This window comes from Leptidea sinapis, chromosome 17, assembly GCF_905404315.1.
Source record: "Leptidea sinapis chromosome 17, ilLepSina1.1, whole genome shotgun sequence".
Taxonomy (NCBI): Eukaryota; Metazoa; Arthropoda; class Insecta; order Lepidoptera; family Pieridae; genus Leptidea; species Leptidea sinapis.
Genome location: NC_066281.1, coordinates 5,626,996 through 5,647,224, shown reverse-complemented (window position 1 = coordinate 5,647,224; position 20,229 = coordinate 5,626,996). Strand labels below are relative to the sequence as shown.

Here is a 20,229-nt window from a genome sequence, read left to right as displayed (position 1 = left end):
GGGGTTATTAGGTCTTTGTGTCTCCAAGAAGGCCCGCTTTTAAAGGCCGGCATTGTTTTTAGAGTTCTTTGTGAGTAGTTTTTGAGTTATTGTTGTTATAAAGGTGCTTGTGCGAGGATAATTATTTCGTACCGTGCCCATTCACTTCCCTGAAGTAGTACTTAAAAATTATGTTGGTCTCCGTATATTATTGTTGTTTGATGATGACATGAAGGTTTTTTACAGTGATGCAAAGTTTCACGGCAATGAGGAAGGCCAGAGAAGAGTTCAGGGCAAAGTTAATGAAACTGATATGTCAATCGGGACCCGGAGAAGACGGAGACTCGATTCCCTCCGGGGAAGAGAAGAATATGTTGCGATATTATTATTATCTTCGATACGGCATCGATACGATACATGTCGCACCCCTTGATAATAAAATTATCCTTCGGTACGAATTCAGATTATATTATAAATATTAATTTATTCACACAATCAAGTAGTGAAGACAACTTATCCCATTCTTTTACGATTACTAACAGAATATTTTAATTTTTTGATTGATAAACTAAAATTAATACTAATATAAGTTTGCCCATTTTGGAAAAATTAAGTATTAAGTAAGGTACTAAAATAATATTTCAGAGTGCATAAGCTTATACCGGCGAAGCTGAAAAAATGGAAGGATTCTTTGTTCACGTGTACAGACGAGATGCGAGAGGATTTTATGATGAGCATGAAGAAGGCGATCGTTGATTTTGTGCTCAAGGATCCAAATACGGTTCTTATAACTAATTACTATGCTGAAAATTTAATATGAGTGTCTAGAAGTACGAATAGCATGCTGTTATGATTATTTATCCCATGCTTTAAATCCTTTATTAAAGATTCTGAAACAGTTAGCTTATTGCCAACATTAAAACACCCAATGTTCTAATAACCATTACATCATCTAAAAGAGTGTTGTAATGTTGTACTGAATTTCATAACAACACCCCTATTTTTTTTTCATTCCTTGAAGGGAATAGGAATCATGAATGCTCAAAGAGTTTTAACAGACAGCCACATTCTTATTGCTCGATGCGTGGCATCTGTATGAATTTCAAAAAAAGAACATTTTGGCTTACGCGCGTTCGACACCACCAGAACGTCGCGCGCCGTAAAAAAATGTAGGTTATTCGAATCCCCGCCATTTTTCTTCGATATGTTTATTGTTTTGTTTACAAAAAATGAGCGATTAATTTCCAAAAGAACATAATATTCAAGTGAATTTTAATTATTGCACTATACAAAATGTAAATTACTACTAACATAAATAATTCTTTCATTAATACTTAGTTTATTTGTATATAATCAGTAATGGATGATATTAGGTTACTACTAGGACTGGCTGTTTTAATGTTAGCAGTAAGCTAACTGTTTCAGAATATTTTAGAGGATTCATATTTTGGGTGTAGATAAAGTCTTGTGTGCAACTGTTGATAATTAGGTATTAAAACACTCATGTGATACTATTACCACACTCGGCTTCGCCTCGTGAGATAAATCCACATTCGTGTTTTAACACCCCCTATTACACAACAGTCGCATAAATAACTAATACATGATTTCACAGGAGGAATCTTTAGAAGAGGAAGACACCCCATTAAAGCAAGAGCTTGCCAAGAAGGATGACGCCTGGCGAAACCGGTACCAGTGCGCTCGAAAGTTTCTTGACAAGAATTTGCACAGTGTAAATCCCTGTATCGCTCAAGTGCTGCAGATATGGTGGAAACAGTTTAAGTGAGTAACTGTAGAAAGTAAAAACGCCTATAATATTTTTTAAATTCTTTAATGCTTTAATATTTTTTAAATTTTTTTAAATTTTTTAATTCTTTCATTAATTTTAAATTAAATATTTTTGTAAATTCTGGGCAAAGAAGTAGTTTAAGTTCTAGAGCAGGCCCTAATACTAATAAGGTTTATATTATCGAATTAGTCTAAGCTACTCAATTCTGCAAAGAGAAAAATGTCTCTTTTCTTTAAAATCATACTCCTAGGCCATTCCCTAAATCAAGAGAAGGAAATGACCACGTCACGAAAGAAGCGCTTAAATCGTAAACACTATAGGAGCCTGTAGAGCTAACAGTTGAGTTTTGTTTGTGATGGATAAGCTCAAAGATCTTAAAGCAACTTTTAAACATTTTCATTCACCTATAAAAAGCTACATAATTATTACAGCGCAACACTTATTTATGTAAAAATAATACTGATGTCTACGACAATTGCAAAAACATAACCGTATTTATACATTATTACTCGAGACAACTATGTATAATGCATAAAATGACCTATATTTTATTTTAATAACCGATGTGAAGTGACAGCGGATCACTAGTAGTTATAAAATATCAAGTTCAGTACGCGGCACCAAGCTTGAAATAAATAATGAAATTATTTCCAGTTAGATGTGAGATGGACAAACATGGAATAGAAAATAGGTCTTTATAATACTAACCAGTGTCGCTTAATTCATTCAGATTCAAATATTTATTGCAATTCAATTGTTTTTCCAACACAACGAAAACAATATTAAAATTGGCTGAGATTAAAAATGCTACTCTGGCGAAAATCTATTTATTTATATATATAAATATTATACTAACAATCCAATTTGAGCATTAAGCCGATCATTTTGATGAATCTGGATAACTTTTGCCGATTGCATGGTCCGGTACTGGCGGCGCATCTTTCAAATGTCTGCCTTATCAACTTTATATGGTAGTTTCTGTGACTACGGGTAACGGGGAATCAGGGTTCGATTCCAGATAGGAAGCCTGAGAAACGGAGGTTCGGTCGGCCGCGTAACGCTAAGGAACGCTGAAACTATATTTCGCACTTCTATAGATGTTTTATTTGTTGTGATTATCTAGAGCAGTAAACTACAAGTTAGACCATTTAACGCTACAGGGTAATGGGTAACCAAACAACTCTACATTTAGTACACGTAAGATATTTGAAATAGATTTCATATTACCCAGCTAAGGATGTGGACTGTATATAAATTAAATTTTGGAATGTTTTCAAAATTGCACAATAAGGCATGGTTGTAATATTTTTATTTATTTTTCATATGGTGGCTAACAGCCATCAATACAAATATGTATCTATATATTTACAATGTATATAATGTATCTACATATTTACAAAGGGGCCAATTAAAAGCCTCCACAAATAGCTATTAAATATTTTTTAAACGTTTTTATAATTTACTTACTGCTTAAACTAATTAAAGGTATTACTATGGATTAGGTAGGTAAGAACTTACGCATCTTTTGTTACGCTTGAGACGTCATGTCAGAGACAGTAGCTAATTGCGACTGAGCCAGTGTTGCAGACCTCCGCATAATTATGACACAGGCGCGACAGCTGCTTTAACAATTTCGCTTGTATATTCTATTCAGTGTCGGCAATATCCTTGTAGTACCTACGCATGTTGTTGCAAGGCTTGCTTGTTGGTATTTTCTAATTATAATCCAAGTAGGTATCTATGTTATGAATAATTTGCAGCGATCTTCGTCTCATCAGCATGAAGGATATAATGATGACGAAGGAGGCGTACGAATTGCAGGACTTCAATTTCGTCTGTAAGCGGCATATTGATGCAGCTGGAAATGTGCTCGCAATGCAATGGATACCTACCGTACAAGCTGTGTTTTTACAGGTACCACATTAAATGTGGGATGGGGGGATACCAATGTGGCACATTGGTATCCCAATTTAATTTTACTTGTCTATTAAAATATTTCATCTTTTTAGAAATTGCAAATTAATTTGATAAATACTTCTCCAAAATCCCAATTATCACGACCAAACACCTAAACTCTTCACCAAAAGCAGCACAGGATATGCTTAAATTACACGTACCTTCCATTGATTTCAAATTTAAGTATGTTAAAGGTGGCGATATACTAAAAATCTTGAAATTAATTAACCTAAAAAATACAAAACACTTAAATTATAAAAACATTCTTGACATTACAACTTGGCGCCTAAATTAGCAATAATATTTAATGAATGCATAGATGAGGGAGTGTACCCTGACCCCATGAAATACAGCAAAACTGTTATACCTTTGTTTAAATCGGGCAGTTCTTTTGGCCCTGCAAATTTCAGGCCAATTTATATAATCATAATTAGCGAAAGAGTTCAGATAGTCGATGTCAATGGCAAACGGGTAAACTGTGTGCAGATATTGATGACGAGGTAAACAATGCACTCTCAAAGATTTGCGTTGATAGATAGTGCGTTGGTTTGAGACGAATAATCTGCACTTCAACATTAAAAAAAAAAAACAAAGTATTTACGGTTCATTACACCAAACACAGCGGAGGTACAAACCAACGTACTTATAAATGGCCAAAGATTGGAACTTGTGGACACTACGGTCTTCTTGGGTATCACGTTTGATAAAAAGCTTCAGTGGGGTCCATATATTGCCCAACTAGCAGATAGGCTCAGCTCTGCGGCATATGTTAGATTGATTAGAGAGTACACGAATGTTGCGACTGCTAGATTAGTGTAATTCAGCTATTTTCACAGCATCATGGCGTACGGTATTTTAGTACGGGGTCATGCTGCTGACATTAATATAGTGTTTGTTCTGCAAAACAGAGCTGTTCGTGCTATATATCAGCTTGTTTATAGACAGTATCTCAAAGAAAATTTAAAAAAAAAATATAGTGGCTTCATTGTATATGAAAATTTAATTTACGTTCACAAAAATCGTCACCTTTTTGCTCTTAATAGTGATTTTCATTATTATAACACTGCAAATAAGGGAATTCTTGTAACTTATTCTAGAAGGCTTCATAAGATACATAATTGCTTTAAGGGTAAATGTATACACTTTCATAATAAAGTCCCAGCCACTGTTCAGGCATTATCTACAAAACACGGACGAGTAAAAAAAATAAGGCCTCCGTGTCACCTTACATAACAGCGAGGCACCAAAACAAGCCGGTAAACGTGTAAATAAGTGCCTCACGCACACACACTAATACAAGCCGATCAGCCGCCATTATAAGATTTGCCATCGTCTGTGACAGATCAGTTTGCGTCGCAATAAAATATTTTAAAAATGCCGTCGTGCGTTGTGAAAAAGTGTAAAAACAATACTATAACAGTATATGATTATTTAAGGGTTAAGTTAAGGGTTAGGTAAGTTAATTAAAAATTGTGTATCTGGTATACCCCGTAACCGCACACACTAGCATAAACGTGCTTCACTTGCTAATATCACGGCGCGGAGTCCTTTTTTTACTAGTCCGTGCTACAAAATAAATTTAAATGTTTTATTAAATAATGGTTCTGTCGGAAATCCTACTACTCCACAGCTGAATCTCGTAAGTGATCGGACAGCCTGGGACTAGATTATGATTATTTTATAGCAATAGCAATTACACTACAATATTGTATATTTTTATTAAAAAGAGCGCAAAAAAAGAATGTTGGGAGAGTTTCTTGTGCCGCTTTTTCTCTCTCAGAGTGCCATTTCGTTTCTGAAGCAGTAGTAATATGTAGTAGTATCTAGTATATTAGAAATGACATCATAAATAATACTTAAGGAATTAATTTTGAGAAAATAAATGCCTTTCATGCCTGTTCTATTAGTGTATTGTGTCTATACTTTATACGCTAATATATTGTTTGTAAAGGTGTTACAAAAGAGTATGGGCCGCGGTGATCACATACCATCAGGTGACCCGTATCAGAAAAAAGTAGTCTTCGTTCTTTTCGTTTGAACATAAGCATTAGTGTACAGGTCAAACTTACGCCTATCCGGTTGTTATAAGGATGAGGTAGATCGATCAGATATCAAATTGATAATATTTTATCAACTTGTAGGGAAGCAAAAAGAAACAAATACCGGATTCGAAGCAAGTCTCGAAGATGAAGCATTTCTACAACTGTTTAGCTTGCATCATGACGTACAACTTGCAGACACTATGCCTCAAATCTATGAAAGAGTTCACCGAATACATCCTAGATGTCGGGGTATGTATTTTATATTGCCACGAACTACATATCACAAAGTGTGAAAAACAAGTTACAGGCTCATTGTTTAGTTGCAGAATGAAGTCAATCAAATCTCAATTATGCACATGTTTTTCTTTCAATAAAATCAAGAGAGAAGTTTTGAAGATACGTTACTTTTCATTTCTGCATTATAATTTTTTTGCCTAAGTAATGATTTCTTGCTATACCTTGGTGAAATAAATTCCAAATATAAGATATAAGATAAGATTGGGAGGTTCCTTTGCACAGGATGCCGGCTAGATTATGGGTACCACAACGGCGCTTATTTCTGCCGTGAAGCTGTGATGTGTAAGCATTACTGTGTTTCGGTCTGATGGGTGCTGTATCTAGTGAAATTACTGGGCAAATTAACTTAACATCTTATGTCTCAAGGTGACGAGCACAAGAGTACTGCCGCTCAGAAATTTTGGGTTTTTCAAGAATCCTGAGCGGCACTGCATTGTAATGGGCAGGGCATATCAATTACCATCAGCTGAACGTCCTGCTCATCGTCTCGTCCCTTACTGTAATAAAAAAATGAAATGATCTCTTACTTGATGTATAGCGAGGCATGACTGATTCAGAAAATACTATTTTCAGGGAATGAACCAAGGATTTGTAATAAACTTGACATTTCAAGAGGACGCAATTCAATTTGAGCCATCTTTCAAGCAATTTCGCGATCAGCTTGGTCTGTTGTACGATTTTATAATAGACGCGTGTAGACAAACGCCAAGGTTGGAGACAATACTGTATCAAGACTACGTTATTACCACAAGGGTCACATTGAGGGTACGGACAATATATGTTTCAGAGTCGGGGTAGTTTTAATAGAGGAGTCGTTATCTGCATTGCATTCAGGCTAAGATCTACTTAGCGTACATAAACTTTGCTCAGACTTGTAGAGATCGTTAAGTCATAGTCCGTATTTATAAATATCTCTTCTTTTTTTAATGGTGTTAAGTAATCACCTCCACCCACTTTCTCTTGCAACACCAGAGGAATCACAGAAGCGTTGCCGACCTTTAAGGAAGAAAGCTCCTGGAAAACCGCATTGTGGAGGACCGCCACACATCCAAATGGTGAGGATGATATCCTAAATTGTGGCGTGTCGTGCGAAGGTTGAATTCGGCGGCAGGAATCAGGTTAAACAGCTCTTCTGAACACTCCCCATGATAAATACGGTGGTGGAGACACAATGAAGCGATATCTCTACGCAACGCCAAGTGATCCAGCCGTTCACAGAGCACTGGGTCCCCGACAATTCGAGCTGCTCTGCGTTGCACGCGGTCAAATGGATCGAGCTGATACTGGGGTGCGCTAGACTAGAGATGACAGCAATACGCCATATGTGGCCGGACCTGCGCTTAATACAGCGCTAGAATGTAGGCCGGCTTGAAGTATTGCCATGCTCTATAATTTATGACAGCCCAGTTTTTTCGAAGCCAATTTGGCTTTGCACCCAGAAGGCCGCGGAATTGGCAATCGCTCGAGATTTCGAGACCCAGAATTCCGATACTAGGCGAGGCTGTAAGAGAAGTGTTGTCAAAGAGCGGTGATGCGATAAATGGGATTTTTTTAGTGGTAAAAGCGCAAGCTTGAGTCTTCTGGGAGTCAAATTGGACAAGGTTCCATTTACCCCATTCTACGACAAGTTTCTCCCGGCACTGGTCATCAATTTCCCGAGAGAGACCTGCATGGCCCGTGTATAAGGCATCGCCCGTGCTGTCGTCTGCATAGCAATGTATGTTGGAGGTGTCCAACATATCATTGATATGCAGAAGAAACAGCGTGTGTTAGGTATACCGGAAGATCACCTGCCGACCGACCATGGCGAAAGCCATACTGTCGGTCGTTAGTCAACTGGTGACCCTCTAGGTATACCAAGAGCTGGCGGTTAATTAGGCCGGCTACGCCGTCTCAAGGTGGTGGTGCGTGGCGTTTCTTTGAGTACGAGCTCAGCTTAAGCTTAAGTCCACCATAACGATGACTTAAGAAAAACTCAGACTAAACAAGACCGCATATCACAAACAGCATTCATCGATTTCCACTATTTCATTAAAACGGATTTAATTTAAATTTTGGATACTGTAATAATTTACTATACTGTCTACTGTAAAAGTTTGATTAATAATAATCGACAATGTACCTAGTGTATACGCGCGCTATTCTTTTCTATTCTAGCCTGTCTTAGCTTAAGCTCAGCATAATACCAAATCAAACTTGATGCTATGCTTGAAATCAGCAAACTTTTACGCAAAGTCTATGTACGCTCTCTCTATACACCTCAGCCTTAGACTGAACTGTCCACTGAACGAGAAAATTTTGATAATTTTTTTATTTTGGCGTGGGATAAGTATATCCTTTGCCAAACTTTGCCTCCAAATGGCTATCTTTTGTTACTGCGCAACTATTCGCAACAACGTCGGAGTGAACTCGAAGTTTGGCGAGGGGTTATACTAGCTATATACAGTATGGTTTGCAAATATATGAAATAAATGAAAATAAAAGTGATACTGGTCCACAGAAGAATAGTAAAATTAATAATTACATTAAAATCCCAAAATATTCATAAAAAATTCAATGAAACTAATTATGAAAATTGACAGTCTGTTTAGACTACGTACCTTGACCTCGAGGAGCGACAACGTAGCTCACGGCGGCGAATTGGCTGTTACTTCTCTTCTCGTAAACAAACTCTTAACAAAAACATAATTATTAGCGAAGAAAAGAAAATTTATTGAAACATTTCACTTGAACTTTAAGAAAGTTAAATTAATAAATACAACTTTAACTTTTTCAACAAAAACTTGAAACAATCGCGGGCTGCGTATAAAGTACTCACTTGACACTCCAGACATCGGACACATATTCCGAAAGCTCGCGTTAAACTGAATAACAAATTACAAATGCTTAAATAAAATGGCGAAAATAAATAAAGGCGTAAATAGGGCATACCCGTTTTAATATTTTTAACAATTAATAAATTAATGAATGGCATTTAAAAAAATAGTTAATTTTATTAAGTTCAATACTTACGAAACCACTATTATCTGAGTAATTTCCTGAGCAGCGAACAAGTGGGAGGCACTCCTTTGCACAGAATGCCGGCTAGATTATGGATACTACAACGGCGCCTATTTCTGCCGTGAAGCAGTAGTAGTCCGCTGTAGCTAATGAAATTACTGGGCAAATGAGACCTAACATCTTATGTCTCAAGGTGACGAGCGCAGTTGTAGTGCCGCTCATAATTTTTGGGGTTTTTCAAGAATCCTGTGCGGCACTGCATTGTAATGGGCAGGGCGTAACCATTACCATCAGCTGTGCGTCCTGCTCGTCTCGTCCCTTATTTTCATAAAAAAATAAATAAAAAAAAAGTAAGTTGGTACGATGTTTGATAGGTTGCTTTCAAATTACAAACAAGTAATAAATTGTTATTGTTTAGTTCTTCCTTATTCACAATCATTATCTCTAAACTTCTTCATAATTTATAAAATTAAAAATTCTGAAGCTGCTTAGTTTTAAGTACCTAGTAGGTGTAGTATTTTTTACTTTTAACTTAATTAATTTGACTTAACAGCTTATTATTCGATTACAACTCCCTTTAAAGAAAGCTAATTATCGATAGAAGATGTCCTTCCCTACACCGGACGACGTTGACCTTGCCTTTGAATAGCGCCGCAGTCAAAGAGACACCGTATCTCTTTGACGGCCGCGGGCGGCGCAATTAAAAGGCAGCTAGACAAAGCGGCAACGCCGCCTTATGATATTAAAATATTCAAGTTCATTGAATCATTGACCCAGTACAAATCTTACAGGACGTTTAAATTTGTTCAAAATGAAAAGCCTACTTTTTGACAAAACCACTGCACGGATTTCGTAAATTTTTGATATATCGTTAGCTAATGTGCTAACAAGTATGTACTTGCATTTACTTCATATAAGCTGTTTCCATGCTGTATAGTTAGATGGTACAAAAGTATCATGAAATGTTTGCTTTCATAACCATGAAAGCCTTAATTAGTATTCATTCTTGATGATCTTTAGAACTAATTTTAGTAGTCCATCTCATGTTTCGATCACTTAAATTTAGGACCGTGAATTAGTTTGTATCGTGAAAATGATCGGTCTAATATTTCATGATGACGGCAAATAAAATAACTTAATATAAATCAATCCAGCGGTTCTTAACGTATCTAGGACTGTTTCCAACAATTGTATATATTACTATTTCAGCCTGTAATAGACAACGAAATAATTGAGGGATACAAGAAGAGTATAATAGATCTTATCAATGAACAGAGGATCGGTCCTGAGCTGAGAGTACAGGATTTTGATGACTATGTTTGTCTTCTTAATGGTGAAGTAAGTTGCAAAATATTAACCAAATTCATTTTGATCTCGACAACGTCTTATGTAGCACCCCGTCTTGAAGTTTTTAATATATTCTTAGTAATATAAAAATAGATGTTCCACTATCCGTCCTATAGATTCAAAACTTTCTTAGTTTTAATTAACCTACGAGATGTTCCAGTATTTGGTTTAGGGTTTTTATAAATTTTCCATATTACTGGTTGAAGTATCACATTTTGCGAGAATTAGAATCATTAAAAGTAATAATTTCTGTCCACCCTCATTTTTTCTTAGTATTAAGTCTTTTGATAATATTTATTGTTGCTATAGAATGACAAGCTAGCATGACGTTTACCTGATAAAATATGACCATTACCGAGGGTGATAACAATAAAAAAAGCACTTCCCAGATTTATTTTAATCTTGAAATTTTCTGTTTTCTATCCTAAATGAAATTCTAACTTCACGGTAACATCTTACCGTAATTCATACTTTTTACCGTAATTCTTATGTATGTTTCCGCCGACATTTAAACATATCTTCTAGGAACTAACTAGTATTACATCTATATTATACTTGCAGTCCTCATTAGAAGTGGAAAAAAGAAACACACCTTCTAGGGCAACTGGTATGAATTTATATTGTGTTTGCATTCATCATCAGAAGTGGAAAAATTAAACACGTCAACTTTTTGGCAACTAGTATTAAAACTATATTGTGTTTGCAGTCATCATCAGAAGTGGAAGAATTCGTGCAGTCGATTCCGGAGAAGAGTTTTGAAGAGTACTGTGCTGAAGCCGTGAAGTATGTGAATATAGCGCGAGAGATACCTTCAAAACTAGAGGGCACCATCGTGATTGGCATGTTTCAAATGCAGAGGGGAGATTTGATATCCTCCCTTAGAGGTGCTGCCACGAAACTAGCCAACCAATTGCTCCGGCGGATGACTGAAGACTACCAAAATATGATAAGATCGTAGGTTAACTTATATTTTTTTATTATGATTTCTTTTATGTAATTGTGGGTATTGATATTATTTGATAAAATGTAACATAACTACAAAATCAAAGCAATTACTCTGAAGTCCAGGTAATTACTTACTAGTTTATGTACAATGATTAATAGTTGACATAACTGATCCTATAAACTACGAATAGGTTTCGATGAGCACTTCGTGGACCTACCAAACCAAAGACGGCCTTATTACATATGTTCCTATACCTAGTAGTCTTGCAGATTTAGTGGGCTTTCCTTACCTAAATAATACAAATAAACTATAACACTGTGGAATAAAACATAGATTAAGTTATAAGAATAATAATATTTTTATTATTCAAATAATTTACATTTTTATGTCCAAAACCTTTATGTACTTACATGAATAAAAAGACTTTGTTAGGACAGAATAAGTTTTTGGGTTACACAGGTATTAAGTACAGCTAAGTATTTCAACATTTGCTTGCATAGCTTGTATATATAGTATATTCACACTCATATAGGTATTAAAAAAACAGTCAGTATTACAAAATCAAACAAACTAACTCAAAATGAAATGTCCTACCCTACCTATACCATATTAAATATTCTTTGCCTATACTAAATGCCTAACTATGCAAATTAGTCCTTTCGTAAATAAACACGTTAAACTGTAAGTAGTTCATCACAAAACAAGGTACGAGATCTGACTGACTGTTTAAAATACTGTATTAATAACAATTATGAATTACGTCATATTTTGAATGTCATGTTTTTGTAATTCTCTCACAGGATCTATGAGGAGTATTCGTCGATAGCCAATAAGCTGCTGACCCCGCCGCTAGATACGGCCGCCTTGATGGAGCTGATCGCCTACGTCAAGAAGGTGGAGGACGTGCTCATAGATGAAATGGAGGACAAGCTTCGGAATGTGATGCGCTACATCGTGTTTCTGGGTGACTTCACCGCGTTCACGCCACTGGAGATGAAAGCCAACAACCAGACTTATCATTGGTGAGATTTCAATTGTTCATTGTGTCGGCGTTGAGGCAAGGATTTCTCGCTCAAAGTCCAAGCACAGTTTATTCACACACAATTGCTAGTATAAAACTGAACAGTCTTCACATAAAACAACGCTTTTCTGTTTCCTTACAATAGATAAAACTGATATAGCAAATACAACTTCTTTTTACACAAACATATAAAATTAGGTACTGCAAAATAATTCTTAAAATATAGCTATATACATAAAATTTTTAGTGAATTTCAATAACGTCAAATGATTTTTATAATACAAACGTTTGTTTTTTTTCCTTCTTTATTTTATGGAAAAGCAGGAAAAATTATTGTAGGGGTGTTAAGTGATCACCGCCGCCCACATTATCTTGCAATACCAGAGGAATTACAGGAGGAATTCATGCCACAGCTTTGTAGTACGTGGAAGAACGTTCCTTGAAAATCGCGCTGTGGAGGAACGCCACACATCCAGATGGCGGGAATGATATCATAATTTGTGGCGTTTCGTGCAAAGGTGGAATTCGGCGGCTGGAATCACGAGAACCAGCTCTTCGGAGCACTCCCGTGATAAATGAAGACACACAATGAAGCGACGTCTCTACGTAACGCCAAGTGATCCAGCCGTTCACAGAGCACTGGGTCCCCGACAATTTGAACTTCTGTTATAACTTGTGTTAGGAATACCAGAAGAACGCCTGCGGACCGACAATGCGCTTCTGCGTTACGGCGCTGCAAGCAAAATTCGAAATGAAATTAAGAAAGTCTTATTTTTAAATTAATGAAAAGCGCTCGGATGGATCTCGACATTTCGTGGGTTCGGGTCTTACATCATACATTTAATTAATCCCAGAAGTGAGGGATATCACTTTAAAGATAACAAATTGTCTAGGAGTAGATATAATAAATCTGTGCTTAAATTGATCTATAGAAGTAACTAGCTGACCCGGCAAACGTTGTTTTGCCATATAAAGTATAATTCACGCGATAGTTTTATAAGTAATAAAATATTGCCTATATTATAGCCTGTACATCATTTTGTTCTATTGTCAATAGTTTTTGCAGCACACGCAAAAATAGGTTTTCGATTTTACACCTTGTGTTACAAAATAGCAATTTTATTACGGATCCCTAATTTTGAAAAAAAAAACATAGCCTATAGCCTTCCTCGATAAATGGACTACCCAACACTGAAAGAATCATTCAAATCAGACCAGTAGTACCAGAGATTAGCACGTTCAAACAAACAAACACTGCAGCTTTATATATTAGTATAGATAAATTTACACATATTATATAATTATAGATATGCATGCTTCTCAAAAACAGCTAAACCTATTTTAGTTTAATAATCGTCCTCTAGGTAGATCTTCTTGTCAGAGAAGAGATAGATGTAATGGAGCTTACAATTTTTCGCCATATCTCTCTGTTAGAGGCTATTTGAACACTCATGTACGTGACCGCCCACAGCATATGTGATCTGGTCGGTCCATCGCATAGACAGTCCGCGCGGTCTAATTTATTTTATTTATTTATTTAATACGGTGACATCTCCATATATATTAGTAAATGTATTAGTAACAATATTTCTTATGAACTACGTTAGTATTATTAGTGAAATATATTTATAAACCCAGTCAGCTCTGGCAGCAATCATCTTTAGGATGCTGTTACTGCTTACACGTAGAAGCTGTAACATGGAAACCACTTTTTTGCGCATTATGGCATGGAAACCGTCCACAGATGCATCAGCAAACATTCCAGAAGCGCTACAACGCCACGGCAGCCCCAACAGCCTCCTAAACGCATTATTATATGTGACACGTAGAACGCTATAAGCCCCGCGCGAATATGACACCCACAAGCCGCTCGAGTAAAAAGAATGGCAGAATGCTTTGAATAATAACGCTTTAACATTATTTGTGCTTCGTGCAAACCTGCGGGCCAGCATATTACTCCTCACTGACAGCGCTCTACGCTCCCGCTATATGTCATAGTCATCTCTTAAGTCATTCAAAATGATGTGACCTAAATATTTGAACTTATCAATCTAGCTTTTTATTTGCGAGAAATGAGCAAGGAAGCCTTGGAAGACAAGACAAGAATTCTATGGACTAGCGGCGACGCCTAGATGCGTGACGAAAGAAGGCGTAGCCGCACTTGACTGAACTTTAATAATAGTAAAAATCATGTTGATACCAAGGAGAAAGCCGCGTTTCTGTAGTGGTAGGACTTCACAAAAAATTATTAGTGAATAGTTTTAAATTTCCATTTATCTTTCACAGGTATGCACGAATGCCAGGGGTAATTGAAGAAAGTAAAGTGATATGTGATCAGAAGAAGATTGAATACCAAGAATTATTAAAGGTCAGATATTATATATTATGTCAAGCGTCAAGATGTTCATAATTGCAACCGTATCAGGTTGTGCTTTACATGCGCCTTACAAAAATCAAGCGATTTCTTGAACTAAAATTGTCTCTATTTATTATCTATCTCACTTGTAGAACCCTATTTACATATAATTTAATGGAAAAACAATAGTTTCAACACATATGACATTTTTAAAGACATTTTGCTTTTAAAATAAATTAAAAAAATTATTCCGTGGACGTCCGTCTTTCATTTATTTTTTATACGCTTCAGTATGATTTAAATTCAAATTTATTATTCGATTACTTTTGAATACTAATAACATAATGTCTCAACGACTATTGTTTAGTAACTCAAGTGTTGACATACTATTGAATATTATTCAAAATTTGTGATTCACTAATCAATCTAATTGATTTTTTTTTATTTGAATAGTTTCTCTAGTTAGGTGGGGCCACCGAAGAACTAACTACCTTTATTAATTATGTTATGACAGTGTTTTAAATTTGCTTTTTTTACTTTTCCGACTAAAAGTAGGTACTTACCAACCTATTAAGTCTTCTGCCAGAAATTAGAATTTTTTTCTAAAGATGTTTAATTCCATAAGTTTATTCTTTCATAAAAAAATTTATATAAATAAGAGTTAAGATAATCTCCAGTCGTGAGTTAGAGCTGACACGAATTTTTTTTTCGTTATGAAGTACCAATAAAGCAATCTAAATCAATTTATGAATTTAATTAAAAAATTAGATTATAATGCGTGGACTTTTGGATTTTGAAAACTTTTTTAAGCTTTAAGCGTGAAAAATTAGGATGCTGTAGATATAATTACTGGTTTTACTATAAGTAATTATGTTATAAACGTTGATAATTTTCTAGTTAAATAATAAAGTTTTTCTATAATAAGCATGTGGCATTAAGCATTAATCACATGTGGTAGGTCTTTTTCTATTGAAAAAACATAAGAGCACAAGAGTTGAAATCAATGATTTATAATAATTCTTTGTGTTTTAGGTTCGCATCGCAAAGTTTATCGAAGATCTGGACAGATTTGAGCAGCAATGTAACGAGTTACAGTACTGGGGGGAGATCAACGAATTGCCAAAATATGTTGCACGTGCGAGGCACTTAGATGATAAGTAATATTATATTTTCATAAGAACCTTTATAATATAGTCTGCAAGATAATAGTCTTATAGCTGTAAATATATGTACTGAATTTTTCCATTCTTATACAGTAGCCATAACGTAGTAATAATATAGACGTAAGAAAGGCCGCCATCTTGTGACGTCAGGTCCTGACCGACATGACCGACTGTCTGTTAACGCCATACAAATGTTAATATTATGATAACATTCAGTCACTGTACGAACCCGCGGCTATATACTTTGGTCCGACGATTAGTAGCGTAAACGGTGCTAGACACAAAATAGGATAAAAATCGCCTAAAATTTACTTTTTATACCAACATACTTTTGTATTAATGAAGAGAGTCGGGTACGGGGAGTGGGACTCCGCACTACTCCGTACAATGCGGCGATGTGCGCAACACTATCGTAGCTTACTATGGTGCAAGTCACAGGCCGATATGAATAACAATACCTTGATGCCTCAGTAATAGTTACAAAATCCATCGCCAATTAAATCGCGTTACTTTGAAGCGTACCGCAGCGTTGTACGTCAAGTGCACTAGACCTTTGAGGCATTTAACTGAAATGTTATTTATGATGATTGGTTAAGGAGAGTGTAATATAACTAATTAGTTAGGATGATGTGAGTAAATAAGAAACATTTGAATAGGTTATCGAACGCGCTTGCGAAGATAGACCAATTCAACGAGGAGGAGACTTCTTTCGGTTACGAGCTGTCACAGTATCCTAAGAGGAAGGCGGTCTACGATAAACTCGTGCCTTTTAAGAAACTATTTGATGCCGGTTATGACTTCCTCGAAAAACACAACAATTGGATGTCAAGCAAGGTTAATTTATTGGATTAATATAACAGCAGTATTTTTAATTCATAACATCTTGTAGATAGCCTAATCCATGATTTATTAGCAGTACCATATCGTCCGCATACCAGCTCAATTTCATAAAGCTTCCAGGCCCCCTATACTCAATTTATGTGATTGTCATACCAATTCCTGAAAACAGAACAAGTTTCTGTTGGCAAACTGGGGCTCCGAAGTAAGCTTCGGAGCCCTTATTCCAAAGCAAACTGTGAGACACAATGTCGAACGCTTTTTATAAATCAAGAATATAACCATAGATAGTAATACATCTCTTTTGAATCTAAAACCAGAACCAATCTGGGTAGTTTGCTTTTAGGCTTATTATCTTGCTTAATATGTTTTTCGTGCTAACCATCTTGCAAACGGCCGAGTATTTTCATATTTATCATAGCCAGGGTTAGGGGCGTATAGTCTCATTTATTCGCTACACCTCCGGTTTCATTTTTATTATTGGTATAATAATAGTATTTATAAAATCAGAAAGGACCAATGAACATGTTTACAAAAAATACTTAGCAATTGCAGCTTTGCTTTAAAGTTAATTCATCAACATTTTATTTTTATAATTCACATCAGGTTGGCAGCTTTGATCCAGAAGATATAGAAGGTGATGTCGGATACTATTATAAAATCGTGTACAAACTGGAAAAGTCATTTCAAGATGTTCCGGATACATACCAGCTTGCCCAATCTATACGGTTGGTATATTGGAATTTGGGTTCAGAATATAGACCATAAGTTTTATAAAAGTAAATACCGTGTTACAGGCTAAAAATGGAAGAGTTTAAGCAACATATGCCAATAATAAACACCTTAGGCAATCCAGGAATGAAGCCCAGACATTGGGAGAAGGTTTCGGAAATCGTTGGTTTCCCTATTGTCATCGATGATGAGTTGTCGTTAGCGAAAGTCATTGACTTCAACCTTGTGGACTACATCGAGAGGTTTGAGAGTATTTCCGAAGCGGCCACCAAAGAGAACAATCTAGAAAAGGCCTTGGATAAGATGATGAGAGAATGGGCGGATCTTAAGTTCGATATTCTTGCGTATAAGTAAGTTAAATTAACTAGAATTCAAATTATTTTGTCAAAAATACCTATTTCTAAAAACAATCGACATCACTTTTCAAAGATAATACATACAAATCCATTTGGTTGAAAATTACACTTGTGTATTTCAAAAGTATATATTTTAGTATTATCCACCCCTTGGAAAAGTTGAAATTTTATATAAAGTGGCAAGAAACTGATTGCCACTTTTTTATATAAATATTTCCTCCTCCATCCCTCACAGTACAGTTTACTAATTACAAAACTTCCTTTTGCGGTGTTTTCGGGACGAATGAAGAAAGTTTGGGTTTCTAGGTGGTCGGGATCAAAAACTATTCAGATTTAAACATTTCCCTTAAATGAGGGTTGTTCACGAGACCAATTTTTATAAATACCTTTTATAAATAATTTGAACAGGGATACGGGTACATACATCTTGTCGAGTGTAGATGAGATACAGTTGCTCTTGGATGATCATATTGTGAAGACGCAAACAATGAAGAATTCACCGTACATCAAGCCTTTTGAAGAGATAATATAGTAAGTTCTCATTTATCATTACAGTAATTATAACGTGCATTTTATTATACACTAGCTGATATTCGCGATTTTGTCCGTGTTGCTTGATATATTTACAAGGTTTTACAAGGAAAAAAACATCACTTGCCCCACTTCATCGCGGCAAGAAAATACGAATGACTGAGCACGTAATGCTTATAAAAATAGTTGTTTCTTTTAACTTTAAATTGAATTAAGATATCGCAATATTTTTTTAGATAAGGGCCAAGTGTCTAAGTAATAAAACTTAGAAGACTCAATTAAAATCTATTCAGTAGTTATTCCGTGATACGCGCACAACTGCAGACTCCTGCAGTAAGGCTTTTACTTAGGCTATATATTTAGATACAAATATTATTCTTCACTTTTGGCGGTCACTTTGAACCCTTTCTTTCTATAGCTTTCTTTCGTATATGATGTCGGCATAAGACGAACTAAGAAAAAACGTGAATAAAATCGACTTGAACTAGGGTACATTCATTTTGGATGAGTTATTTAAATTTTTACAATTGTTGATAGGAAATAATAATGATAAGGCTTTTAAGGAATGACTGATAGAAGATCTGATGAAGAACTTGACATGTTCCGAGTTATAGAGACTTGATCTAAATACGATGGCGTAACGGTTTCGTTGCTATGTCATATCGTTACTGATTGGATCCTTTTGTATGGAAATTAGTAAAGTTATCGCTGCCCATAATAATATAAATAGGCTCTGTGTCGTAACGCATCAAATCACTCTATTTTCCGGCAGATTTGTTTCCAGTGACCACCCAAAGAAGCAAAGTCGTTCTAATAATTTATTACCGAATGAATTTAAATATAATCATCGGGGACCCAGTGCTCTGTGAACGGCTCGATCACCTGGCTTCTATTCGCATTTATCTCGGGATGGGTTCCGAATAGCTGATTCAGGTTATTCCTTCCACTGAATTCCACCTTCGCACGACTTACCAGAAATTAGGATATCATCCGCCCTGGATGTGTGGCGTTCCTACACAGTGCGGATTTCAAGGAACTTTCTCAACTCACAACCACGTACTACAAAGCTGTGGAATAAGCTTCCTCATGCAATGTTTCCGCGGCGATATAACATGGGTACCTCCAAAAAAAGCGCGTTCACCTTTTTAAAATGCCAGCAACGCTCCTGTGAGCTCTGGTGTTGCAAGTAAATGTCGATGGATGGCGTTGATCACTTATCACCACATGACCCGTCCGCTCACTTGTCCTCCTTTTCTATAAAAAAATATATAAAAAATTTCATTTGCTTTAATTAATTTTTAATATTACTTGGAATATAGTATAACAGCTAACGCATCCTCCATATTTTAACGTTTCAAGGATTAATTCAAAATCTATTGTAATTATTTTTAATCAGCCATCAATAAATATCCGGCCAAAATACTCTTGATTGATTTATTTGTTCTCATGGACAGTGATTGGGAGGGCAAATTGGTACTATTGCAAGAGATCCTGGACGAATGGCTGAAGGTCCAGGCGACTTGGATGTACTTGGAGCCAATATTTTCGTCACCCGATATCCAGCAACAAATCCCAGAAGAGGGACGCCGATTCAGTGCTGTGGATAAGGTGATGTTTTGAACACGTTCAATACTTTTATCAATACGAGTTTTAAAAAAGCAATAATTGTTGAGTTTCTAGTCCTCTTCTCAACATAAGCAGCTACACGAATCGCTGGTAGTGTTAAATTTGTAATGTTTGACTATTCAAAATTAGTGTTGTTCACAAACCTACATTTCACTACAGTTCCCAAATTTACATCTTTCTTTAAGATGCTTATAAATTGTTAGTTATAAATCAGAGAACCATAAAATATGTAATCAGATTACGATCTGCAC

The 20,229-nt window shown here is 35.8% G+C and overlaps 1 protein-coding gene across 1 annotated transcript; it reads left to right on the top strand.

The window, feature by feature from the left end:
* The first annotated feature begins 235 nt into the window (after nucleotides 1–235).
* LOC126969199 (dynein axonemal heavy chain 7-like) lies at nucleotides 236–17,435 on the top strand. Its single transcript, XM_050814517.1, has 12 exons — nucleotides 236–430; nucleotides 625–760; nucleotides 1,595–1,761; nucleotides 3,529–3,682; nucleotides 5,866–6,015; nucleotides 6,637–6,828; nucleotides 10,273–10,401; nucleotides 11,117–11,364; nucleotides 12,157–12,378; nucleotides 14,664–14,745; nucleotides 15,766–15,890; nucleotides 17,340–17,435. The coding sequence occupies exons 1-12, from the start codon at nucleotides 246–248 to the stop codon at nucleotides 17,365–17,367; spliced, it is 1,818 nt and encodes a 605-aa protein (XP_050670474.1). The 5' UTR covers nucleotides 236–245; the 3' UTR covers nucleotides 17,368–17,435.
* The last annotated feature ends 2,794 nt before the right edge of the window (nucleotides 17,436–20,229 follow it).